The 27,242-nt window shown below is 48.8% G+C and overlaps 1 protein-coding gene and 1 long non-coding RNA gene across 5 annotated transcripts in view; one reads left to right on the top strand and one right to left on the bottom strand.

Annotated features, from left to right (window-relative positions):
* The window catches only part of ESRRB (estrogen related receptor beta), a 216,207-nt gene that overhangs the window by 22,171 nt on the left and 166,794 nt on the right, over nucleotides 1-27,242 (bottom strand). For 2 of the 3 annotated variants that reach the window (XM_029071453.2, XM_029071452.2), the window contains 2 exons: nucleotides 24,370-24,767; nucleotides 11,808-11,924 (listed from right to left, as the gene is read on the bottom strand). In XM_029071453.2, coding sequence (XP_028927286.1) covers nucleotides 11,808-11,924; nucleotides 24,370-24,754 — 502 coding nt within the window. In that variant the 5' untranslated portion in view covers nucleotides 24,755-24,767. Of the gene's footprint in view, nucleotides 1-11,807; nucleotides 11,925-18,203; nucleotides 18,300-24,369; nucleotides 24,768-27,242 lie in introns of those variants that run through there. The other variant, XM_029071456.2, reaches the window with a different exon arrangement.
* Nucleotides 24,766-26,269, top strand: LOC114814134. Of its 2 annotated transcripts, none has more exons than XR_003761876.2 (2): nucleotides 24,766-25,128; nucleotides 25,643-26,269. It is a non-coding gene; the product is annotated as an uncharacterized LOC114814134 (long non-coding RNA). The 2 variants fall into 2 exon arrangements; XR_003761881.2 differs by having other exon boundaries at nucleotides 25,590-26,269.

Genomic DNA, 27,242 nt, shown 5'->3' with positions numbered 1-27,242 from the left:
CCGTGCTCTTTCCACTGAGCCATGCTGCTTCTCACGTTTTGTTTTTAGTTCGTGTTGACCGAGGGGGATTCAGGTCTTGTCACAGGACTGGGAGTCAGAGGACCTGGGTTCTAAACCCTGCTCTGTCAGGGCTTGCTGTGTGACCTTGGGTAGGTCACCTAACTTCTCTTTGCCTCAGTTTCCTCACCTATAAAATGGGGGATGAAATATCTGTTCCCCCTCCCCCTTGGAGGTGAGGCTTGTGTGGTACAGGTTCTGATCTGATTGGATCTACCCCAGCACTTACTACAGTTCCTGCACACAGTAAGCACTTAACAAATACCACAGTTATTTTTATCATCCTGGTCCCAGGTTTGGGGGCCAATCCTTACGCGGCCTTTAAAGTCTCTGCTGGAAACATCCTGTCTTGGGGAAGCAGCCTGGTGTTTAGCTTATCTGCGTTGGAGGATGACGACTGTGCCACTGACCCTGAGAGGAATTGAGCATGTTGAACCTAAGCGATTCAGACGGGATGCTTAGGTTGTGTAATCCATCCCCGTTAGCGCCTCTGAGGAGGATTAACGGGGCAAATTCCATCCCAACTGTTCACTCGTCTCCCCGCTCCCCTGTGGCACTGATGGGCAAAAATGCCCGTTGTACAGATTGTCCCAGGTTTATAGCCTTCTGTAGAAAAAGATGAAGTTGAGGCCTCTCTAATGTTTCCTCTCTTGGAGATTTTCCGCTTGAAAATCCCCCTGCCCTCCTGCCCTTTGGGAAACGTGAAGAGACGGTTTCTTGGGAATCACCCTTCTCCTGCTCCCCCTTGAGTCATGGTTAGTCTGCTCCAAATACTTCATGATTTAGCAAGACCTGGCTCCCTTCTGTCCATTAGTCAGGCCACAAGTGACCATAGCCAAATCTAATCAAAACCCCAGGCAAAAGTACCGGGGCTGCCACCGACACAGGTCAACCAATAGTATTGATTGCACAGCTCCCTATTGACTGTAAGTTCATTGTTGGAGAGGGATAGTATCTACCAGATCTTTTGCATTGTATTCTCCCAAACACTTTAGGTACAGTGCTCTGCAGACAGTAAGCACCCAATAAATGCTAAATAACAATATTAAATAGATTTATATTAAATAATATTGAATGTTGTAATTAATAAATATGATGAATATTGCACCTTTTATGTGCAGAGCACTATATTATTATTATCCCTGTCCTAGCAGGGAAGACAATGATAACATAATTTGCAGTCAGGAGGAAAGAGGAAAAAGGAACAGGGAGGCGAGTTAGAGCTAATAAGATAGGGTGTGTAAGGAGTAAATAATGCATCGGGAGGTTAGGAGTTCACACGTCCACCAAAGAGCCCAGAAGTGCAGAGGGGGACGTTGGTGGGAGGCCTCCATTTGCATACACTGACAACTGACGTCTTCCAGTGCCAATGTGACTGGAAGGTGACAGCAAAATCCCAAATGGTCCAATCTGATGAAGAAGCAAGTGGTTTATGATTCATCATTCTAAGAGAACAGCTTGTTAGTTAGTGATGCTTTTGAGAGGGAACCTTAAGCACAAGATAAAATCCACATGATTGTCCCAAATGTACAGCCGGGAAAACAGTCTCACCCAAGACCCTGAGGGTAAAATGGCGAGTGTCGGCTGACAGCAAGGGGTCGTAATCAAGATCACTGAAGCATTCCTCTTTACTGCTGGACCCGAGCTGCTTCTGAAAGCAGTAGGTCTTGCTCTGTGCTATCCCTCCTCTTGGTGGTCTTCTGTGCCCTGGGTGAGGGTGCAATTGGTCTTCCGCTCTGAATCCCTCCTTTCTGGAGGCTGTGAGAACACTGTCTCCATACATTCTGGGCTGCGCTCATGTTTTTAGAGAAGCAGCTTGGACACTCAGGCCTGTGCTCTGTACATTAGGCCAAGGCCCTGGGTTCAAATCCCAGCTTCATCACCTGTTTGCTGTTTGACCTTGGGCAAGTCACTTTACTTCTCTGTACCTCATTTATCTCCTCTGGAGATTGACTGTGAACCCTCTTCGGGACAGGGACTATGTCAAAATGATTAGCTTGTATCTACACCAGTAATCAGTACAGTGCCTGGCTCATAGAAAGCGTCTCTTTTTTTAAAAAAAAAAAAAGGGGGGCTCAAGCTTTTCTGTGTTGTTGGGTAGTCAGTCTTTCCTCCCTCAAGTTTGGTAATTGCGGTCGATAGAGAGGGCAACCCCCAAGTTGGAATGGAAAGGAAATAGCTTTCCCTGAGAATCACCCAGTGGAAGCCCTTCTGTCGATTCCTCTTCCTCAACCCCCAGTGGAACTTGCAAAGGGCGTTGGAGTTGGTGGTGTCGGGCAGCATTCTGTCATCTCCAGGAAGGAAAGCTTCCCTTCCTATCCAGGAAACTCCAAAGAAGTCCAACCTTTCAGACTAGCCTGGGGGATTTGGCCCTACTGGACCATTAAGATGCCTCTTGGAGCCCCCCACCTGGCCATTTATTCCCCTCTCACATTTTAATTGTGTGTGGGACTCAAGAAATTAGAAGGTCCCACTTGCCCCTTGGAAGCCAGGACCGCAGTTTAAATGTAGCTTGAGTTCTCTGGGGTGTCTTTGGTTGTGTGTGTGCATCAGGTTGGGGAATGGCAAGAGGGGAAGGATCGGGTGGATTTGCGAGAGTGACGAGGGCACAGCTGTCATACCGCAGACATGATCACAAAATGGCTGCAGAGGTGTGTGAGGGTTCAATCAGATTACTTCCCTGCATTAACGTTGATAAGGGGGGCATAGGGAGATTTCCGCTACCTCCAATCTTCCATCCTTCATGAAGGGACAAGCTGATTTGCTCCCTCAAGGTCTAGAGGTCTAGATTGGTAGTTTCCCATGAGACTATGCTCTCCCCCGAAGGACGCTCTGGTAGGCAATTAGGATAAGGCTATTCTAATGAGTGCCGGCCATTGATCTGCCCCATCAGTTGCTCGCCTTCCGGGAACAGCAAACGCAATGGCCCCTGCGGGAAACATTAGTTTTCCACAAGTTGGTTCTGGGTTTCAGAAGCAGCAAAATGTTAGTCACCTGGGACTCAACCACACTTCCTTGAGCAGCGCGTACCTTATCTGTATTTTACACACATAGTTAATCCAGTATGGGGTAAACCAGCAGAGAAACAATCCAGATTCGCAGGTATTTTACCACTCCTAGAACGGCATTCAGTCCCCTGCCAAGGCAGAGCTCTGCTGGTCCGTAGCAAGGAATGAGATGTAGAAGAGGCATTCTGACTCTCAAGAAAGTCGACTTTGAAGAAAGAACCTCTAGACTTGACCGACAGATCTTGGTGTCTAGGTGAGGGGGAGGCTACTCTGGTCAGTCCCCGAAATCTTGCTCCAGAGTCCTGTAGTAAAAATCACCCCCAAAATTGCTTACTGGTGATGGGGAGGGTTGGGGATACAGGCAGGAGAGAAGCTGGGTACCAAAGATGCTAAATGACTCTGATGAGCCCTTTTGTTCTGACACAGTGCCAGTGTGAGGTGAAAGACATGGCTTGGAGCACATCTATCTTGAGCCATGTAGTTAATCCCTCATCACCTCAGTCTTCTGGACTCCCTCTTGCATGCCAAGGTAGAAGCATAGAAGCATTCTGGGTGGCAGGGCCCCTTCTCTTCAGCCTGGGCTGCTGGTCCCCCGACTGTCCTTCTGCAGGCCCTGGCCAAGGGGGACAGAGCCAGTCCCAACCAAGCCTTTGCACTGAACCGCCCGTCTGCTGATCTTTCCCAGCCCGTTCCAGAGGGACACGTCAGGGCAATGCGGAGACGCCCGCCCGGATCAGATGTCCACCCGCTGACTCGATAACATCAGACTTCTGATCTTTTTTCTTAATGGAAGTAAATTAATTCCTGTCTCTCTCTCTATTCCACCCCCGCAGCCTCCCAAAGCTGGACTAGATCCCAGGTTTTTGGAAGTAAAAATAGCCAAGCGAGAGGGGGCGGTGGCCGAGGGAGTCGGTTTTTGTTTCTCGTTTATTCGTGAGATCTAAAAATACGTTGTTGGGTCCCGGCGAGGCTCAGCTCGGGCTAGCCGGCAGTGCCGCCCCCGCCCGGCGGCGGCTGTCGGGTCCAATTACAAGGCTCCCATCACTCCATATTGGATCCGATCGAAAGTTAATGAATTGGCAGTCACTGAGCCAGCCCTGCCGCAGGCTGGTGAAGTCGGAGGTAGGGCCAAGCCGGAAGGCCCAGCGACCTCCATCTGACCTCTCTTCCTGCCCCCTCTGTTCCCCTTCACTCTGAAGCTGCCTCTTCGACTCCCTGACATCTCAGAGGATATTCACACAGATGAGGGCCAGGCTCTTTCCTTCTTAGACCAAGACACTCTGTGAACTACCAGACTCTCCCGCTTTCTCAGAGAGCTTTCTCTGTAACAAAGATCTTTATTTCTCCATTTAAAGGTGTCTTCCAAACCCACCCCCTCCTCTAAGGTCCTCCTGTCTGGCTGGGAGCACTCCCACCCCTAGGAGATCTGTGCAAGCTTCCTCCTCCTCTGTGTCCCTTCCTCATCCATGGGCCCTCTAGAGGAAAGCTCCCAGGAGAAGGGTAGGTCTTTCAGCTCTGCATTCTGTTCAGGGCCTAGCATTCTCAGCAAAGCCCCTTAACAGCTTGCTCTAAGGCTGGCCCTTCTTCCTTTGACCTACTCTCCTCCCTCTGGGGCTTTTTTCCGCTTGTTATGTCCGCTCAGTTCTGCTGGAACGCATATTTTCACTGTTTTTCGGCTACAGCCGAGTGTAAGGAATAGAAAATGTCTGACGACACATATTTGTCTGGATGCAGCATGATGTGGCACCAGAAGAAGCGATGTGCACAGATGTGTGGCACTGGACCTGATGGGTGCTACAAGGCAACTTTTTTAGAATGTGGGATCCTGCAAGAGCATGATCCCCACCATGTGGGAAGAACCTTGGGGGTGTCTCCAGTCGACACTGTCATCTTGTCAAACTACATGTGAGGGCAGGTGGAGCAGACCTTACCCATGGAGAGGGCAAGGGTTTCAAGAAGGAGAGCCATGGGGATGAACAGAGAGAGAGGAGGAGTGATATTGCTCAATGAGCACCACTGGCTGATGGATTGGGGCCTGTGCCAGCTTGCCATGGTGATAATCAATACAGAACTGGTTCATAAACAGGAGTTTTCTACTTCTGGTATTTTCCTTTCTGTCTAGGCTTCAGCTCTCAACAATGAAGACTGTCTCACAAGGTGACCCAAGGTATTTTGGTTTACCGATGGGTCCCCTCAAACCACAGGAGTGTTTGCTAGAGGTTAATCACTCCTGTGTACCCCAGGCTCACCCACCACCTGCTGGGAAGTTGGGGGTGGCAAAGTCGGAAAGGATTTTTTAAAGGAAATGTTTGCCCAGGTGTAAAGGAGCCAGAGCAGTGCCAGGGTGGAGACCCTCTTGGTTTTGGATTCCTGCTTGACTAGTGGCCTGAGGGGATGGCGGTTGGGCATATGAGTGTAAACCTCTGTTGGCCCTCTGTTGGATTGTAAGCCGTGGGCAACTTCCAGGGGCCAAAAGTCTGGAAGAGATCTGGCCGGACTTCCCTGTTTCACATGTGGGAGGAAGAGATCGGCCTTCTGTAATGGACTGGTCCATTTGTTGCTGGCTTTATCCTGGCTTAGGCAAGTCTTCTAAAACCCAAAGTAGCCTTGGTGTCCTAGGCTGGGTTTCTTGTGATGGTGAGACCATTAGATGAAGTACTTTAGGAGAGGTGGCTAGTTCTGTCCCTTCTACCACCTGTCATCTGGCCGACTGTGGCCCAGTGATGTGTCCAGAAAAACGGATGGGAGTTATCAGTCACTGATTTAACACCTGTAGGTGGGTACCTAACACTGAGCCTTACTGCAGGACCTTGGCTTATAATTCCTCCTCTTCTAATGCTCCCCTGATAGATATCTCATTTGATCTTGTTTTTAATGTGGTCATATAGAAAGAATATGGGATATACTGTAAGTTCCCTGAGGGCAGGAACTGTCTACCAATTATACTGTATTGTCCCAACCACTTAATACAATACTCTGTTCCCAGTAAGCACTCAATATCATTGATGGATTGATGGAGCACCATTTGGGGTAGACACTGTAATAGGTGGCTTGGTCAGGACTGGATTAGGTGACATGTCCCCTCCCCTGCTCTATAGAACAGAGACCCGGGTTCTAGTCCCAGTTCTTTTACTGTGACCTTGAGCAAGTCACTTAACCTCTCTGGGCTTCAATTTCCTCAGCTGAAAATAGGGATACCTGCTCTCCCTACCTTTTAAATTGTGGGGTCCAAGCAGGACAGGAGCTGTGACCAATTTGATTACCGTGAACGTATCCCAGGGCTTAGCACGGTGCTTGGCATGTGGTGTTTGGTAATTAATTATACTAGACTGTAGATTATCTCTTGGGGGACAGTTAATTGCTTGTTTTAAGTAATGCAAGATTGTCCAGAAAGCTTTGTTCCACCAACCAGTACTCACATTTTAGGCCCTGAGACCTCTAAGCTCCCAGCCAAGAAGTGCATATGTTGATACACACAGAATCTTTTCTCAAATGCATGTTGGGATGGAGGTGGGACGGACTAACTTTTCCTGATGGTTGGGGTAGCGGTCACCGGACAGAGCTGCCCTGCCAGTCTAGACTGCTAAGTGTGATCTGCTCACACAATTCTTGAGTCAGGGAGAGCCGGGGGTGTAAACAATACAGACCACACAGCATCTTGGATACGCTTCGGGACTCCTCTGAAGTACAACATGAGTTGGTGTGTTGTTGTTTTTTCAAAGCAGGGTATTTGGGGGAAAAGGAAAAATAGTCAGTCATTCTCTTTTTTCATTCTGATGCCCAGAAAAGCGATATTTCTGGCACCGGCTAGAGGCAGAATGCTCTATAAATACAAAGCCATTAAATCCCATGCAGCAGGAACCCGATCAGGGCTGCCTTTTAATTTCCTGACAGGAGCTGGCCACTAACCCAATTACCCAGAATCCCCGGAGGAGGCCTCATCCTCCCTAGCAAGCACAATGAGAGAGTGAGAGCATATTGCATGGATGTCAGCCCAGCTTTCACTGAAATCAAATATCTTTTAGAAAACACATGGGTAAAAGGGTGGGTGTGGGGGGTCGGCGGGTGTGGGGAAGGGAAAAGAGGGACAAGGAGAACGTAGCGAGGAAAGCAATTTGTGTGGAGACAATCTTTCCTTTAGTAGAGAGGCCTTGAAACGAAAAACCCCGAAGCCACCGAGGAGACTTGGGGGACTGCTAGAAAATATCTTGTTGGTATAGCTGGTTCTTCTTCACATCTCAACCCAGGCCCCATGCAGACAGAAACAGTGTCGTCTAGTGGAAAGAGCACGGGCCTAGAAGTCAGAGGACCTGGGATCTAATCCTGGCTCTGACACTTGTCTACTGTGGGACAAGTAACTTCATTTTCCCATGCCTCAGTTTCCTCATCTTTAAAGTAGGGATTAAGACTGTGAGCACCACGTGGGACAGGGACTGTGCACAATCCACTTATCTTGTATCTACCCCAGTGCTTAATACAGTGCCTGGCACAAAGTAAATGCTTAACAAATACCACAATTATTATTCTTATCCTAATGTTTCAGAAACATGATGACCAGGGTCACGACACCTCCTTTTTGGAATTTCACTGGCCATCCTTCCCACCCAGCACAAATTTTTCTTTTAGTTATTAATCTTTTAAAATGACATTTGTTAAGCACTTACTATGTGCCAGGCACTGTACTAAGTGGTGGGGTAGATACAAGCCAAACAGGATGGACATGGTCCATACCCCACCTGGGGCTCACGGTATTAATCCCCATTTTACAGATAAGGTCACTGAGGCACAGAGACGTTAAGTGAGCACAGAGAAGTTTCCCAAAGTCACACAGCCAATAGGAGGAGGAGCCAGGATTATAGCAGGCCCATGCTCTATCCATTAGACCACACTGCTTATGCTTTGGCCCCCTCTGTGTGAGAGGGGATGGAGTTTGCAGAAGGAAATCCAGGTGGCTAGTAGAACTGGGAGTCCCTAGTGTGAATGGTGTGGAGGGGTTGGGGGAGGAATTTTCCAGGACTCTTTTGGGGTACGTGCTGGGTGATGGAAGCAAGAGGCAGCTATGGGCTGTTCTGTTCTATTGATCTGATCAGATTAAATTTCAGCTTCACCCTCTGTATTGCTTGCTTATTGCCCAGTGTGGCCTCGTTTATTTATTGAGTGCTTACTGTGTGCAGAGAGAGCACTGAACTAAATACTTGGGAGAGTACAATATAACAATTAACAGACACACTCCCTTCGCACAACGAGCTTGCAGTCTAGAGGGGAACCTAGTGGAAAGAGTAAGGACCTAGGGTTGAGGGTGTTGTGCCCTGGGGAGTATCCCCCTGGGATCCTGCGTTCATTCCGCTGGCTGGGGCTAGTTGGGTTGGGCCCTTCCCAGGACAGGGAACTTTGGTGCATGAGGGCATCTTTACACACCCTGATGAAGGGACACATGATTGTTCCTACCAGAAGTGACAACCCCAAGTGGTACTGAGTTATCAGAAGTCCTGGTAGTAGAGAAAAAATATGACCACCCACACCTGCCTGGATGGGAGTCCAGACTGTGGGGATTATGGGAACAAGTCAGTCCCTTCCTTGGGCCCACTGTTCTCTGGGTCCCACTCCCTCCGTGACTTCTGCTGCAATGTCAGCCTCCTCCATCAGAAAGCGAGAGAGCTTTCGGACCTGGCAGGCTTGAAGGGAAACTCTAACCCCTCACCAACCCTCTATGGAGAACCTTAGCCTTAGAAACTACATAGTAGCAGTAACGGTATTTGAGCCCAGTCTGATGCAATGTACCATACAAACTTTCTAAGAAGTACAGCTAAAATATATTTCCTCAGTTCACAGTGAACTTTTGTGCTAAAAGGGAAGTTGGGCAAAGGAATATTTTCTAGCACTGGAGTCTGACTGTCAGTCTCTCAGTTAAGCATTTACTGTGTGCAGGACATTGTACTAATTATCAGACAGATAATTGCTCTCCCCCACTTCAAAGCCCTATTGAAGGGACATCTCCTCCAGTGAAGCCTTCCCTAACTTAGCCCTCCTCTTCTCCTATTCCCTTCTGCGCTGCTCATACTTGCTCCCTTCATCCTCCCTCCCTTCCCCACAGCACATATGTATATATCTGTAATTTATTTGTTTAATTATTGATATTGTCAGTCTCCCCCTCTAGACTGTGAGCTCACTGTGGGCAGGTAATGTGTCTGATGTTGTACTATACTCTCCCAAGCACTTAGTACAGCCCTTTGCACACAATAAGTGCTCAATAAATATGATTATTATCAATAATAATAATAATAAATTGGTAGACACAATCCTTGCCCACAAGGAATTCACAGTCTAACGGGGGAGCTGCACATTAAAATAAATGGTAGATAGGGAAATAGTAGACTATAAGTGTATAAACATAAGTGCTATAGAGATGGGAAAGGAGTGAGTGTCAAAGTGCTTAAGAGGTACACAGCCAAGTGCATAGGCAACATAAATGGGAGGGCAGGAAGAGGAAATGAAGGCTTTGTCTGAGAAGGCCTTCCCTGACTAAGCCTCCCTTTCCTTTTCTCCCACTCTCCTCTCTGTCACCCTGACTATCTCCCTTTATTCATCCCCCCTCCAGGCCTCACAGCACTTTTTACATAGCTGTGACTGATTTATATTAATGTCTCCCTCCCCACTCTAGACATTAAGCTTTTTGTGGGCAGGGAGCGTGTCTGTTTATTGTTATATTGTAGTAATAATAATAATAGTAATAATAGTATTTTTTAAGCACTTACTATGTGCCAAGCACTGTTCTAAGCACTGGAGTAGTCACAAGGTAATCAGCGTGTCCCAGGTGGAGCTCACAGTCTTAATCCCCATTTTATGAGTGAGGTAACTGAGGCATGGAGAAGTGAAGTGACTTGCCCAAGGTCACACAGAAGACAAGTGGCAGACATGGGATTAGAACCCACATCCTCTGACTCCTAAGCCTGTGCTCTTGCCACTAGGTCATTCTGCTTCTCAATGGTATTTGTTAAGTGCTTACTATGCACCAGGCATTGTACCAAGCATTGGGGTGGATACAAGCAAATCGGGTTGGACACCATCCCTGTCCCATGTGGGGCTCACAATCTCAATCTCCATTTTACAGATGAGGGAACAGAGGCAAAAAGAAACGAAGTGACTTGCCTGAGATCACACAGCAGGCAGGTGATAGAGCCAGGACTAGAACCCATGACCTTCTGACTCCTAGGCCTGTGCTCTATCCACTATGCCATGCGGTTTCTCCTTGTACTCTCCCAAACGCTTAGTAGAGTGCTCTGCACAAAGTAAGCACTCAAAAACAATTGAGTGAATGAACCTCTTGAAGGAGTTGGGATTTTTGGAAGGCTTTTGAAGATGGGGAGAGTGGTGGACTGTTGGATATGAAGAGGAGGGAGTTCCAGGCCTGAGGGGGAACGTGGGCAAGGGGTCAGCAGTGGGATAGAAGAGACTGAGATACATTTAGTAAGTTGACATTAGAGCAGCCAAGAATGCAGATTGGTTCAGAGTAGGAAATCAATGAGGTATGGTAAGAAAGAGAGAGCTAGCTGATTGAGTATCTAATAATTGCGGTATTTTACTCTATGCAAAGCACCGTACCAAGCAGTTGGAAGAGTGTAGTAAAACAGAGTTGGTAGACACGATCCCTAGGAAATAATAATAATAATAATGGTATTTACTAAGGTCTTATGTGCCAAGCGCAGTTCTAATCACTGGGGGGGATACAAGGTAATCAGGGTGTCCCACATGGGGCTCACAATCTTAATCCCCATTTCAAAGAAGAGGTAGCTGAGGCACAGAGAAGTTAAATGACTTGCCCAACATCACACAGTTGAAATTTGGCAGAGCTGGAATTAGAACCCATGATCTCTGACTCCCAAGCTCATGCTCTTTCCACTGAGCGACACTGTCTCTAAGACAATAAAATAAATTACTGAAAGGGATAAAGGCAGACTGTCTTTATATCATAGGTACATAAATGCTGTGGGAGTGGGGAGAATATCAAGGGTTTAAGGAGTATAGATCTGAGTGGGTGACACAGAGAAGAGTGGGTAGGGGAAATAAGGGCTTAGGGAAGATCCCTTAGAGGAAATGTGATCTTAGGAGGATTTTGAAGGTGGGGAGTGTGTTGGTCTGTTGAATACAAAGATGGAGGGAGTTCCAGGCCAGAGTGAGGCCAGGGACAAAGGGTTGGCAGTGGCATAGATGAGATCGAGATTCAGAGAGTAGCTTGGTATTAGAAGAGTGAAGTGTGCGGCCTGCGTAGGAGATCTGCGAGGAAAGTTAGGACAGGTGAGCTGGTTTAGTGCCTTAAAGCTGATGGTAAGCCGTTTCTGTTTGATGCAGAGTTGGGAGGGTAACTCCTGGAGGTTTTGGAGGAGGGGGAGATATGGACCAAATGCTTACTACAGTGCTCTGCACATAATGATCATTCAAATACCAGTGATTGAAGGATTGACTAGTTTTAAAGAAAAATGATCTGTGCAGCAGAGTAAAAGGGAGAGGGAAGACAACGGAGGCAGGGAGGTCAGTAAGGAGGCAGGCTGATGCAGTAGTCGAGGTGAGGTATAACTGCTTGGATCAGTTTGGCTCCGTGGGTGGGGAGGGACCCAGTGGAACTGGTGGCCTCGGTAGGGGAAACGGGGGTGTCGTGAGCTTCCAATTTGGAATTCCAGAGTGTCACAGGTTTCCGCGGGGCTGTTTGCTTGGATGAGGAGCCTGGGAGCCCCAGCCTCTTACCTTCCTTCAGCATCCCCACTTTGAGACATTTCATGAAGCGGCATGCCTGGCAGGACTTGCGTCTCCGTTTTGTGATCTCGCACTCGTTCGTAGCTGGGCAGCTATATTCAATGTTCCCTGAAATCAGAGACGCAGAGTCACACCAAAGGGTTCTCCTGGGACCTGGCGCCTCCCCCACCAAGCTCTCCAGCCGTGGGTCTCCGGCTGTTTAGGAAGGGAAGGGAAAATCTATCAATTCTCCAAGGATATTGACTACAAGTCTGCCTTGGACCGAGCACTAGATTGAGCGTTTAAGGGCATGGAAGAGAAGCGGAATGTCTGTGACCTGTCTTCATGGTGATTTGACTCTAACCTCTAACTAGGTAGCAGTAAGTCCTAGCATCCTCCTGGGACTGGATCCTCTCCCTGCCCATAGCTCCTTCCCCCCAGTGACCGGCTCTGTACTCTGTACTCTGGGGAGGAACATGACAGCTGACCATGTGACCCCAGACACCCAAGTTTGGGGTCCCTCCTCATCTGAGTCAAAGGTTTGCATCCCCCACACTAGTTAATTGAAGACTGCCAGATCCCACCACTCCAAAGCAGATGCCATTCCCCAGAGTAGCAGCCAGTTTTCAGTGGGGGCGAGGGGTAGGTCTGCCCACCACAATGCCACCTACCCTAGCCAGTAAAAAACCCTGCGGTTCGACCAAATCCTTTGTACTGAAGGGCTCAAAGCTTTTTCCCCATGTGGGAGTAGCCACTCTCAGAATTTTGTGGAAAGGAGAAGTGAGACTGTGATAAAGTCTCTGGAATGCAAATATCAGGATAGTGAGCTGTTTTGCCTATCCTGATGGTAATTCAGGCACCCCTGCCATGGTCATATCGCACAGTTGGCTCTTTGGGGTGAAGGCAGAATAACCACTTTGCCCCCCTGGCATTTTCTCCTCCTCTTCATTGCGGATGCTCTTCCTTGGGGCCTACTGTTCCTTTGCCACCATTCTGGCTGCCATTCCTTCTGAGTCTACATTCCTCCTTTCCCCTTATGTTGGATGCTCCCAAGTCTTAAGCAGGTGGCTTTGGATTCCCAGGGTCCATCAAAATTCCCTTGCCCAGCTGCCAGGCTTCCTGGAATGTGAGGGGGGATCTGATTGAGTCTGTGGTTTGGAGGATCCAGCTCCAAGGCAGTTCTCCAAGATGGGGGATTATGACGGTGGCCAGCTGGAAGATCTCAACTCCCAATAATTCCTGTCAGAAACTCCTTAGTTCCTGGCTGTGGAGTTGGGTGGAGTGGAAAAGGGATGGGGAGTTTGCAGTTGGTGGTGTAGGAGCTCCAAGGGGAAGTTCTAGAGCTTTCCTCACTTTTCTCCCCCTTACTGCCCCCCCCCATGCTTCCTTCACTCCTTTCTCTGACACCCAGGCCACTTTCCTGACAAGTCCCCAGGCAAGTGGCCTTCACTAAAAGCATTGGGCTGGCCACTCAGCTGAAGAATTTGAGTATAGACAGGACCCTGAAACTTTGGTCACCTGGCTGTTCTGGATAGGGAAAGATCCTGGCGGAAAACAGTGGTGATACCCCACAGAGATGGGTCTGAAGGTAGAAAAAGCCTTTACAAATCCCTTCCTTCAGGTCTGTATCGAGGGAACTGTAAATTCCTAGAGGGCAAGGATCGTATCTAACCAATATGTTGTAGTCTAGTGTACAGAGCAGCATGGCCTAGTGGATAGAATACAGGCCTGGGTGTCAGAAGGGCCTGGGTTCTAATCCTGGCTCTGCCACTTGTCTGCTGTATGACCTTGAGCAAGTCATTTCACTTCCTCTGTTCCTCAGTTCCCTCATCTGTAAAATGTAGATTAAGATTGTGAGCCCTTGTGGGACAGGGACTTTGTCCACCCTGATTACCTTGTATCTACCCCAGTGCTTAGTTCAGTGCCTGGCTCTCAGTAAGTGCTTATCAAAATACCACAATTATCATTATTATTACTCTCTCTCTATGCAGTAAGGGCTCAGTGAATACCACCGATTGATTGATAGGGGCTCATCACTGCCGGGATCATACAAGAGTCAAAAAATATATCCGCTGCTCTTGCCTAGCCCCACCCCTCTTCCCAGGCCCAATCTCTAGTGATGATGAAGCTGGACTGGTTCAACTAGCGCCCTGGACTAGGGGAGTGTTTTGAACTTTTACCAATATGCCCAGTTCTCCTAGAACATCGGGGTTGCTGTCTAGACACCCTTGTGTAAGGAAAACTCAAATAGTAATGCTTGGCCCATATCTCGCCCAGTGCCTGACCCTGTGCTCAAATGCACAACCATTTCTTCCAATATAATAATAATAGTATTAACTGTGGTATTTGTTAAGTGCTTTACTATGTGTCAGGCCCTATGCTAAGTGCTGGGGTGGATACAGGCAAATCGGGTTGGACGCAGTCCCTGCCCCACGTGGGGCTCACAGTCTGGATCCCCATTTTACAGATGAGGGAACTGAGGCCCAAAGAAGTGAAATGACTTGCCCAAGGTCACACAGCAGACATTAGGTGGAGCCGGGATTAGAACCCATGACCTTCTGAATCCCAGGCCCGCAGCCTGAGGTCCGGACAAATACGTGGCATTAGAGGAGGAGCCCCCAATCCTGCTGTGGCATCCTAGCTGAAACGTGAAGCGAAAACTCACGTGCTGGTGGGGCCAAGTCAACTGATGTTTAACTGAGCACATTCGTTTCTGTGACTTGAGGCTGAGAGATCTCAAGGGACCAGCTCTTTCTGCCCTTGGTAGGCACTCACCATCAGCCATTATAAACTGCAGCAGTGTCCCTGCTGCCAAGGCTCTCTGCCCACTCAAATATGGGTGAGTGTGGCCCTCCTTGGCCTACACTGGGAAGCTGAGTCCTGGTTTGCAGGGGGGTTTTAATGGTACTTGTTAAGCACTTACTATATGCCAGGCACTGTACTGAGTGCTGGAGTAGATAAGCAGGGAATGTGTCTGTTTACTGTTGAATGGCACTCTCCCATGTGCTTAGTACAGTGCTCTACACACAGTAAGTGCTCAATAAATACGACTGCCTGACTGAATGAAGAAGGTAATCAGATTGGACACAGCACCTGTCCCATGCAGGGAAGGGAGTAGGATTTAATCCCCATTTTATAGATGAGGTAACTGAAGAAGTGAAGTGACTTGCCCAAGGCCACACAGCAAAGTGGCAAAGCCAGGATTAGAATAATATAAAATTTGTTAAGCATCTATTATGTGCCAAGCACTTTTCTAAGCACTGGAGTAGATACAAGGTAATCAGGTCAAATCTCTGTCCCACATAGGACTCACAGTGTTCATCCCCATTTTACAGGTGAGGGAGCTGAGGCACAGAGAAGTTAAGTGAATTGCCCAAGGTCATACAGCAGACAAGTGGTGGAGCTGGGATTAAAACCCAGGTCCTCTGACTCCCAACCTCGCGTTCTTCCCACAAGGCCATGCTGCTTCCCTTCTGCGTCTGAGTCACAGGATCTGTGAACAAATCCCGGACAGCCCAGGACCCCACCCTTCCAGGTGAGGCCTCCTCCACTTGGTTTCCAGCCCCTCTGTCAGCCCGGGCTAAGGTGACCCAGCTTGACCAACCTCAACCTATCAGGCTCTGAAAGGCCTCCAGTGGTGGGCAGAAAGGAGGGCGTTGACTTGACCTTCTCACAGTCATGGTACACCTGCCCTCATTCTCCCTGAGGAAAGCAACTGCTCTGGGCCCCAGTTAAACCCTAGCTGGTGTGCTATCAGGGGCTTCTGGCTGAAAATCCTCAGGCCTGTAAAGATGGGAAGGATGACGGATAAGGGCACAACCAGCTCCCAGTGCCAAAGGACAGGGCCTCCTGGGAGAAGGTGTAATTCCAACCTGGGAAATCAACTTCAGCAGAGTTCATCCTTCCCCCCCCCACCTTAGCTTAATTTTATTTATTTATTTTTCTCTCTTCCAATTTGTTTTATGGGCCCGGCGGCCAGCTGCCAGGAGAGCTGGGTCAGTGGCTTTGCCTTGTAATTTCGGTAAGTGACCTGCGATAAAGTGATGAGATTAACTCATCGGAATTCCAATGGTCTTTCTGTAGAGAGCAGTCACGGGGCCAATTCCTGCCCACCCCGGGGGGTGTGGAGAGCAGGAGGAGGGTGCAGAGAGACACCCAGAATCTATGCGGCATCTGTGCAGATGAGGGGGAAGGCTGGTTCAGGGCTCTTGCCTGCACGTGTCTGAGCCCAAGCCGAAAAGGAAAGCATCCAAGGGATGTGTGTTGCTTTCTCTCCTCCTCTGACCCGTTTTAGATTGAAGCTCATTTGGGTCCAGGAACCCATCTGAATCAATACTGCTGCACCTTTCTTCGGGGCTTATTACAGAGCCTTCCACAAAATCGGTACACATCAATCAATCAACATTTACTGAGTACTGTTTCCAGCGCTTGGAAGACCACAACAGAGTCAGAAAAATGATTCCTGCACCTCAAAGAGTTTACAAACTAGTTGGGGAGGCAAACGCTAAAACAAATCACTGGGAGGAGGAAGCAATAGAGGATAAACAGCATGGCCTAATGGGAAGAGCATGGGCTTGGGAGTCAGAGGTCGTGGATTCCAATCCCAGCTTTGCCACTTGTCTGCTGTGTCACCTTGGGCAAGTCACCTCACTTCTCTGTGCCTCAGTTATCTCATCTGTAAAATGGGGATTGAGACTGTAAGCCCCATGTGGGACAGGAACTGCATCCAACCTGATAACCTTGTATCTACCCCAGCACTTAAAACCGTGATTGGTACATAGTAACCGCTTAACAAATACCTTAATAGTTATTATTATCAATACACTGTCACAAGCGCAGTGGTGGGGATGTGAATTCCCAAGTGCTTAAGTGAGGTCTGAGTCCAGAAGGGGTGGCTGGGGGGGAAATAGGGTGTGGGGAAGAGAGTCTTCAGGGAAGGCTTCCTGGAGGAGATGCAATTTGAATAATAATGTTGGTATTTGTTAAGTGCTTACTATGTGCAGAGCACTCTTCTAAGCGCTGGGGTAGACACAGGGGAATGAGGTTGTCCCACGTGGGGCTCTCAGTCTTAATCCCCATTTTACAGATGAGGGAACTGAGGCCCAGAGAAGTTAAGTGACTTGGCCCACAGTCACACAGCTGCCAAGTGGCAGAGCCGGCAATCGAACCCATGACCTCTGACTCCCAAGCCCGGGCTCTTTCCACTGAGCCACGCTGTTCATTTTACACATTCTCGAAGATAGGGAGGGTGTTTCATACAGCAGGGTGGGGAGCAAGAGTTGGGGCAGAGAGATGAGAATCAGGTGGAGTGAATAAGCCGACGTAAGAAGAAGGAAGCATGAGAACTAGGATGGAACAGGGAGGAGCAAAGATAAGTGGGGAAGGGACCCTATTAAGTATCTAAAAGTAGATGGTCAGGAGTTTTTGCTTGATACAGAGGAGACCGGTTAAAAATCAAAGGTGGCTGAGAAGTGGGGAGACACAGTGAAATGTTTTAGGAATACGATGCTATAAAATTGAAGTAGGGATGGGACAGGGAAAAGGAGAGAGGTGGGAGGCAGGGTGGTCTGAGAGGAAGCTGATAGTTATTAATGCAGGATGTGATAAGTGCCTGGACCATTGGGGTGGCAGTCTGGATATTAATCATCATAATAATTACTATGTGACAAGCACGGTACTAAGCATGGAGGTAGGCATGGGGCCCGTAGTCTAAGTTCATAGTCTAAGAATTGAATTCCCATTTAGAGATGAGAGAATTGAGGTACAGAGAAGTTGTAACTTGCCCAAAGTACAGGTAAGAGGTAAGAGGCAGAGTTAGAATTTGGGCTCTTTCCACTAAGCCATGCTGCTGCTTTAGATGGAGAGAAAGGGGTGGATTATAGAGATTATTTGGAGGAAGAACCAAGTTAGAAGTTGGAAGCTAAAGAGTCAAGGATAATGGTGAGGTGAGGCTTGAATGAGGGGGAGAGTGGTGGGGGAGTAGACCATGACAGGAAAGTCAGGTGGAGGAGGAGTCTGGTTCAGGACATGTTGAGTTTGAGGTGCCAGTGACCTCGGAAAAAGCAGTTTCAGTGGTGCAGAAGGGGCAGAAGCTGAACTGTAGAGAGTCAGTGGTGACGAAGGGATGGAGATGGGGCAGTGGCTGGTGCCCTGGGGAAAAGGAAAGATGTCTTTTTTTTTTTTTTTAAGGATATGGGTGACGTGGATGAGTCTGAATCAGAAGGAGCCATGAGAGAGTGGCTGAAGATGGCAGTCAGGAAGAGTAGATGTGTGTGACTATAGAAATTAAGAAGGGATGGAGTTGGAAGTGGTGGAGTGAGCATGTTTCAAGAGCAGGGGGAAGATAACTGAGAAGGAAAGAGTGATGGAGACCAAAAGGGAGATGGGGAGATTTTGGGGAGTTCACACCTGATTTCTTTGACTTTTCTGAGCAAAGTAGTTGGTAAGGTCGCCGGGGGCACTGGGTTCTGGAAGAGTTGGTCCGGCAATGAGCACGGGGGTCGACTGGGGAAGAGAAATAGTGCTGCTGGGCAGAGGAAAAGTAAAATTATAGCAGGTGAGGCTGAATTTGAGACAGCAGAGGTCAGCTCAATTGCAAAAAATGCAATAGATAATAGATGTATTTGTGGTATTTGTAAAGCGATTTACTATGTGCCAAGCACTATACTAAGTGCTGTAGTAAATACAAGATAACCAGGTCCACATGGGGGTCACAGTCTAAGTAGGAAGGCGTACAGGTATTGAACCCCCATTTTACAAATGAGAGAACTGAGGCACAGAGAAGTTGATTAGTCCAGAGTCACACAGCAGACGACTGGCAGAGCTGAGATTAGAAGCTAGGTCCTCTTACTTCTAGACCAGTGCTCTTTCCACCAGGCCATGCTGCTGCTACATATATAATATATATAATGCAAATGAAATAGATAATTCACCATGCATCCAGGGCCAGAAGGGAGTTAGGAGTTGAGTTCGGGTATAAGGAGAAGTCCAGTTACAGCCATCCAGCTAGAAAAATAGCTTTGCGATGGTGGCAGAAACCACAGTAACTGGCAGAGAATGGAACTGCTGAGCTGGGAGGTACTGTGGATCCCATCCCTCGTCCCCTCCCAGGTTTTGATCATCAGCAGGAGAGCAGAAAGCAAGTTCTGGACAAGGGCTGGGAGAGACAGGTTCAGTAACAGACTGGGTAAGGTAGGCCCCTGCTAGGAACTCTGCTGGGGAGGAGGACCAAAGGCAATGCCAGCAGGTGGACAGGGCAGCTCAGCCTGACCATCTCCCCAGCACAGGCAGTCGTGCCAGTCTAGCCCCTTGGCTGCCCCTCCCCACCCTCCCACCTAATTGCTTCCTCTCCCCACGGTCACCCTGAGCCTGGCTTTTGGGGTGAAACGGATGATGGTGCATGCTCGCTTACTCACTCCCCCTCACCTCCTGCCACTGGGGTGCTTGGGGCCAGAGCTGTGGGGTGTCTCAAGAAGGTAGAGGACACTTTGGGTCTGAATGGGGGGAAGGCCCAGCTCTGTATTCAGCTATCAGCCTCTCTTACTGTGCTTCACCCTGTAACCTCACTGAACTGTGAACTTTCAATTCAACTTGCTTCACTGAGAAGCAGCGTGGCCTAGTGGATAAGAGCATGAGCTTGGGAATCAGAAGGACTTAGATTCTAATCCAACTCCACCACTTGTCTGCTGTGTGACCTTGGACAAGACACTTCACTTCTCTGTCCCTCATTACCTCAGCTGTAAAATGGGGACTAAGACTGTGAGCCCACGTGGGAAGGAGACTAACCGTCTAACCCGATTCGCCTTTATCCACACCAGTGCTTAGAACCATGCCTGGCACATAGTGCTTAACAAAGGCCGCAATTATTATTATCGTTATTATTATTAAGCACCACTTTATGGGGTATGGGGGATGATGAACCCTTTTCTGGAGATGGTTCTTCCCTGTTTGGCTGATACAGGCTGTGGGCAGGAATGCTGGAGTGTCTGGTCTGTGATGTCAACAAGTGTCATCATGGGCCCAACTGTCATGTGATGTTGTAGGCATTCTGGCCAGAGTGTACAGCACAGAAGGTATTCCCCAGTGTCAGCATTCAGTAACTACTGCTGATGGTCGTGAGCTGTGTGGCAACTAGGAGGATCTGCAGCGTGGCTCAGTGGAAAGAGCATGGGCTTTGGAGTCAGGGCTCATGAGTTCGAATCCCAGCTCTGCCACTTGTCGGTTGTGTGACTGTGGGCAAGTCACTTAACTTCTCTGTGCCTCAGTTCCCTCATCTGTAAAATGGGGATGAAGACTGTGAGCCCCACGTGGGACAACCTGATTCCCCTATGTCTACCCCAGCGCTTAGAACAGTGCTCGGCACATAGTAAGCGCTTAACAAATACCAACTTAACAAATACCAACTTATCTGCACTGCTGGCTGCTCCCAGGCCTGTGGGTTGGGTGGTCAGATGTGTCTTTTCTGAGAATCCACATTTTCTGCCATTTTTAAACAGCCAAACCTCACGGAGGATCCTGGGGAATCTGACTGGGTAGTCTGCTGAATCCCATTGGAAATAGAAGTCAACCCAGGAAGGGGTGTGGGTGGGTGGGGTGTGTGTGTGTGTGTATGTCCCCGTCCATCCGTCCCCACAGGTGGCATGGGATTATCTAGCTGCTGAAGTAGCAGGCCGAGCTGAGAAGGTTCAGACCTGCTCTGGAGGTCCACTCAGCTCTGTATTCTATCCCTGGGGGAAGATTTGCTTGGATATCTTGGATATCCAGCCTAATGGTTAAGGATGTGCCATCTAAAATCTCTAAGTTTTCCAGTTAATAAGGACACGTCGCAGACCTCCAGTTCTTAGGCTTAGCCAAACTGCCCTCTCTACCAACCGATACCTTCATCCCATTCAACTTCTTGTGATAGCGCATTACATACTTCCACTCCTCCCTTCAAACTCAAGAGTACCACTCATCCTTTCACTGTGGTTTCAGTGCCCAGTCAATACAGTGCTACAAAGAGCATGTACCTTTGAGATATCAAAATGCAATTTAGAATATAGAGGGAATGAAAGATATGGCTTTACCAATGAACAATTTCAGAGACTCCAAGTGTAATTTCTGCCATGGTGATGCCTAATAAATGCATCTGAATCCCATAGCTCTGACCTCCAGAGCCTGGATGAATTCCCAGAGACGCAGCATCCTTAAGAAGCTGTGATTCACACCTACTGGGGCACTTGCTTACCATTCTAGAGTGGCTTTTAGGTCTTGGACATTGTCTGCTAATTATATTTTCACAAATAATAACAACAATAATAGTGATATTTAAGTGCTTACTATGTACCAAGCACTGTACTAAGAGCTGGGGGAGATACCTGATAATCAAACCCCATATAAGGCTCACAGTCTAAGTAAGAAAGAGATCAGGTATTGAGTCTCCATTTTGCAGATGAAGAAACTGAGGCACAGAGAAGTGAAGTGATTTGCCCAAGGTCCCACAAAAGATGAGTGACAGAGCCAGGATTAGAACCCAGGTTCTCTTACTCACATGCCGGGCTCTTTTCACTAGGCCATGCTGCCTTTCTAGATTGGAGAGGAAGGGGTGGATTCTGGACATGATGTGGTGGAAGAACCGAGCAGAACTGGTACAGACTAACATGGAAACTGAAAGAGAGGAGTCAAGGATAATGGTGAGGTCTGGGCTGGCTCAAAAGACAGGGAGGTTGGCAGTGGAGTTGACCATAACAAGAGAGTCATACAGTGACATTAAGTGACTTGCCCAAGGTCATACAGCAGGTAAATGTTGGAGCTGGGATTAGAAACAAGGTTTTATGGCTCCCAGGCCTAGCCACTAGTCCTCGATGCTTCAGAAAGTTGGTAGATGGAGAGAGACTCTGTAACGAAATATGAAATCAGCTTTTTCATTTGCTGACCTCTGGCATAGACTATACCAGGATCTGAGGACTGTTTATTCTGCTGTCAGTCCATCTAACTCAGTTTGTCTTTTTGTCTTGTTCATTTTCACCTTCTTTCTCAATGTGTCTGCTGTTCTCTCTGAAACTATCAAAGATCCTTCTGGCATTTTTTCCCCCCAAACCTCAGAGGGCCATTACAATATTGACCTTTTGCCATCCCATAGGGTCCCCTTACTCGGCAGGAGTAGCTTCAGTAGGGAAATTTGGGGAAAACAGGTCTTTATGGAAAACAGTCACCAACACTCAATGCCACTTGAAAAGGGTGAAATACTGTAACTCCTATGCTTTGATCAATCTCTGCTCTGCATTACATGTGAGAAATTGTAATTCTCCAAAGGTTTTGAAATTAGGCTGAAGCATTTAAATAACATACTGTGAAGGCACAGAGAGGTGTTTGCCCAATGTTCATTTCAATTCAAGCAACGGGGAAGGAAGGGGGTCTGACATGAAGGGGGAAAAGCTGGTCAATGAAGGGTGGGCGGGGGAGATGGGTGAAAGGTCACTATTATCTAGCAATTCCTGGCCCCGTGCATCTCCTGATAGGGAGGGATAGACACTCCTTCCCCTATAGTCAGGGTGACCAAGACAGATCTATGTGATGCATATTCATTGGCAATGTAATGTGTTTGAAGCTTTAAAAGTCTGCTTTTAGTTGGGTGCATTTTTCATATGCTCAGCCAAAATTTCATGTGATTAACCTGAACTTGATACTAAGCCAACCATCAACTACTGCAATATGAGACATGAAATTTAGAGGATATATACTGCCTGGATGCCTTTTGGACATATTTTGGGGTGAGATTGACAATAATCATACCCTATCACTTCAGAACTGCAAAACTGCTTGTTTTCATTTCCCTATAAGGCCCTGCCTCTAAGGATTTAGAAGGTATAAAGGCAACTGTATAAACGACCACTTGAAAGGGATCAGGGGAGTGACTGTAGGGTTGGGAAGGTATTAGTTTTGTGAGAGTGAGCACGTGATCCTGGAACAAATCTCTTCCACTGCTGAGATGGGACAGGAGCTTTGAGACCCTCTCTCCTCCTTCACACATTCCCTTTCCTCAGCCTTGGCTCTCAGTCCCCTGGGCCCCAGGCAAGGGAGAAGGGCAGGAGAGTGTGATACCGATTGCTCCTTTCAATTGGGTGTCTCCTTTATCTTGGAGGCACTAATGTGGAGCCTTTGGGAGAGAAATGTTTGACTGCTCAGTGTATCACTTCATCATCATCAACCCCTTCCCCGCCCTGTTGCCTGATTGCCCTGATTCAAGCAAGACTCTGGCAGTTTGGGACTTGGCAGTGACTCTAGGCAAAGTCTTTATCTGCTCTCCCCCTCCAAGAACCCAGAATGCCATCCAGAATCTGCTAAAGCCAGGTTTCGCTGAGCTATCCATCCTCAGTCAAATCTCCTGTTGCTCCCTTGGCTGTCAGTCAGCCAATCATATTTACTGAGTGCTTACTGTGTGTAGAGCACTGTACTAATAATTTTGGTATTTGTTAAGCGCTTACTATGTGCCAAGCACTGTTCTAAGCGCTGGGGTAGACATAGGGGAATCAGGTTGTCCCACGTGGGGCTCACAGTCTTAATCCCCATTTTACAGATGAGGGAACTGAGGCACAGAGAAGTTAAGTGACTTGCCCACAGTCACACAGCCAACAAGTGGCAGAGCTGGGATTCGAACTCATGAGCCCTGACTCCAAAGCCCATGCTCTTTCCACGGAGCCACGCTGGTTGGGAGAGTCCAATAAAACAGACACATTCCCTGCCCACAACAAGGTTAAAATCGAGAGGGGGGAACAGATAATATAAATAAGTTTGATGTGTACATAAGTGCTGTGGGCTTGGCAGAGGGAATAAAGGGATGAATAAAGGGAGCAAGTCAGGGTGATGTAGAAGGGAGTTGAAAAAAAGGAAAAGAAGGCTCAGTCAGGGAAGGTCTCTTGGAGGAGATGTGCCTTCAGAAAGGCTTTGAAGGTGGAGATAGTGATTATCTATCAGATATGAAGGGAGAGTGTGTTCCAGGCCAGAGGCAGGTCGTGAGCAAGAGGTGAGCAGCAAGATAGATGAGATTGAGGTAGGGTGAGAAGGTTAGCATTAGAGAAGCAAAGTATACAGGCTGGGTTGTAGTAGCGAGGTGAGCTAGGAGGGGGCAAGATGATTGAGTGCTTTAAAGCCAATAGTGAGGAGTTTGATGCTGAGGTAGATGAGCAACTACAGGAGGTTCTTGAGTGGGGAAACATGGCCCGAATGTTTCTGTAAAAAAGTGGTCTGGGCAGCACACTGAGGTATGGGTTCCAGTGGGGAGAGACAGGTGGCTGGAAGGTCAGCCAGGAAAGTGGTACAGTGGCAGGGTGGACCACTGAGGAGAGGAAGTGGTTGGGGGCCTCCAGAGAAGGTTCACCTCTCTTCTGGCTTTCAGCCTGAGCTGGGGAACTCAGATGCCACTTGAGAGGGGGAATTAAGGCATGAACATCAGGCCCTGCCTGGAACTGGACCCTGGTAAGTTGTGAGTGTGGGCCTTCTTCACCCCACTCCCCCAACAACCCCACAACTTGCCCGTTTACACACTAAACCTACACGCATGCACACTCACTCTCATTCTCTCAAACCACAGTACCTTGAATTGTCCTCTTGAAAAAGGCTTTGCAGGCCTCGCAAGATGCCACTCCATAGTGGTACCCGGAGGCGATGTCCCCACACACCAGGCACAGCCTCTTGGGAATGGCATTGAGCATGTACTCGCACTTGGTGGGCGAGTCATCTGTGATGGCGCCAGCACAGTCGTCATAGCGCTTGCGACAGGGGCCGACGCCCGCAAACAGAGGAGGAGAGTCCAGGCCGTTTGGGTGGGCACCCATGGCCAGGCCGTAGCCCCCACTGGCGTCAGAGGAGCCGCTGGGGCTGTGGTGGCTGATGGCATCGATGCCGGAGGAGGGGCTGGACGGCTCGGTCTTGATAAAGGAGCCGCAGCTGGAAGTGAGGTGGCGGTCTTCTGCGGACATCCTGTTCAACAGCCTGAGGAGAGACAGAGGGTGCGATCATTCAGGGCCCCTGAGGAGAGGGCCGTGATCGCTGAGGGGACTGGAGCCAATCCCTTCTTCCTGCCCCTGATGTTTCAGATTAGTGTAAAGTCACCTGTGCCTGGCAAATCTTCCAGACTGTCCTACTGGACTGGCAGGCCCAGAGCTATCTCCTCTCTCTCATCTACTTTTGCTTTTCAGCACCAAGTTGTGACCTGTCCAAGACAGGCTGGACCCCTACAAACTCAGCACAGTCCAAAGTTTTCTACAGAACCATGCTATCTCTGTGTGCCTCACAAGCGTGTAAGTAGCAGCATTGCCTGGAAGAAAGGACACGGACCTGGGAGCCAGGGGAGGTAGGTTCTAATCCCAGTTTTGCCAGTTGCTTGCTTTGTGACCTTTGGTAAGCCACGTCACTTCTCTGTGCCTGTTTCCTCAACTGTAAAATGGGTATTATATACCAGTTCTCCCTCCTATTTAGACTGTGAGCCCCATATGGGACAGGGACTGTGTCCAACCTAATTAACTTGTACCCACTCCAACACTTAGAACAGCATTTGACACTTAGTAAATGCTTAACAAATACCATAAAACAAACAGGGTTAGGATATGTTGATGATGGAGGTGAAAGGGAGTATTTCTGGACTGCTGTAGTAAACAGACCAAAGCTATGTTGTGGTGGAATGTTCGGGGGGAGGGGTGGGTGCCTTCACACCTCTCACCCCCACCACATTTGGGTTTCTGTCTGTTTACCACAGCAGCCCTCTCCCCTTGCCCCACAACCCACTCATCCCTTGTTTCCCCTTTGTGACCTTAGTCCCCAGAAGGCCAAGACAGACCCCCTACACACACACCACTTCCTCTCCTCAGCGACCCACCCTACCTCGATCTTCACCCTAAAGGCCAACTGAGACAGAGAGAGCAACTCAGTATTCGATCTGGACAGTCACCTGCCTGGGGCAGACTGGAATTGTAGCTGCCTGAGGAGCAGAGAGCCTGCGAGGACGAGAGGGAGGGAAGAAGAAGCTGTTCCTTCCTCCAGAAAGGCTCGAACTCACAGGGTGGAGGCTGCTGGCACAGGGCCGGAGTAGCCTTAAAATGAACTTGAGAGGAATCCACCTAAGAGCTGGGGAGTTGCCAGCCATCGCCCCAGTTGACTTGCTCCTGGCCCCAGCTAAGCATGGTGACTCACCGTTGACCTCTGAAAGGCGGAAGTGGCCTCTGAGGCACAGGTGGGGTGGGCGCACCCTCCGGCAGAGGCTGAGGGGCTTCTGTGGCAGATGATGAGGGGGTGGGCCCCTGGCAGGGAAAGGGCAACAGAAATGAGGGGCTCTCCCCTCACTCCCCCGCCTCCTCCTCCCCAAGCAGCAGCATGTCCCTGGTGTGCTCCTCCTCCCGCTTGCCCTTGGAAGACTGTCACTTATTATCACGCTGACTTCTCCAGATGGGGCATTTTGACTATTGATCTGATAAATAAACAGCCTGCCCGCTCGATCACAATGTTATTTTGCATTTCAATTACTGTTCACTAATGCAACCTTCATCCCGCCAAGAATGCTGCTGGCAATGACACCCGGGCCCCGGTCCGGCCCCATCCCTGGGAAGAGCACGGACTGCCCACACCTAGCGGAATCACCACATCCCGATAGCAGTGCGGGGGGGCGGGAGGGAGGGAAACAGACGGACGAAAGGACGATGGATAGCCAAGAAGGCCAGGGTGATGGACGTGACTGGGAAGGACAAATACCTGGCTGAAGGAGTAGGGCGGTGGCAGCTGTCTATTGGAGGTTGGTTTTAATGGCCTGAGGACTCTGAATCACCTCTGTTGGCCTGCTGGGCGCTGTCTGTTCAGCCACTTACACAATCCTGGGAGAGCTGATTTCAAAGCTAATGGCTCTGGGAACCCAGGAGCAGAGGGCTGGGTTCTGATCCCAGCTCTGTCACCTGTCTGCCTAGTGATCTTAAACGAGTCACTTCTCTCTCTTTGCCTGTCAATCCAGGAGTACATAACCATCCTCACTCCCGCTTGGACTGTGAGTCCCCATATATAACAGGGACTGTGTGTGATCTGCTCTGACACTTAGGACAGTTCTTGCCACCCAGTAAGTGCTTAATAACGATGCGGTAGCCTAGCCTAATGTATAGAGCATGGATTTGGGAGTAGAAGGACCTGGTTTTAATCCCAGTTTTGCCACTTGTCTGCTGTGTGACCTTGGGTAAGTCATTTCACATCTCGGTGCCTGTTACCTTATCTCAAAAATAAGGATTAAGACTGGACACAGTCCAAGTCTCATGAAGGGCTTGCAACCTGATTAGCTTGTATCTAGCCCCATGCTTAGAACAGTGCCTGGAACAATAGTAAGTGCTTAACAAATATCATAAAAAAATACCCCGGTGAATAATTAGGAAATGATGGAGCAGAGAATTTCTGTCCGAGGCAAGGTTGAGAGGCTTCAAATATGGTTACTTC

Source organism: Ornithorhynchus anatinus, chromosome 1, assembly GCF_004115215.2.
Source record: "Ornithorhynchus anatinus isolate Pmale09 chromosome 1, mOrnAna1.pri.v4, whole genome shotgun sequence".
NCBI classification, from domain to species: domain Eukaryota; kingdom Metazoa; phylum Chordata; class Mammalia; order Monotremata; family Ornithorhynchidae; genus Ornithorhynchus; species Ornithorhynchus anatinus.
The sequence above is the reverse complement of the archived record's forward strand: the minus strand, read 5'-3'. Positions and strand labels throughout refer to the sequence as shown.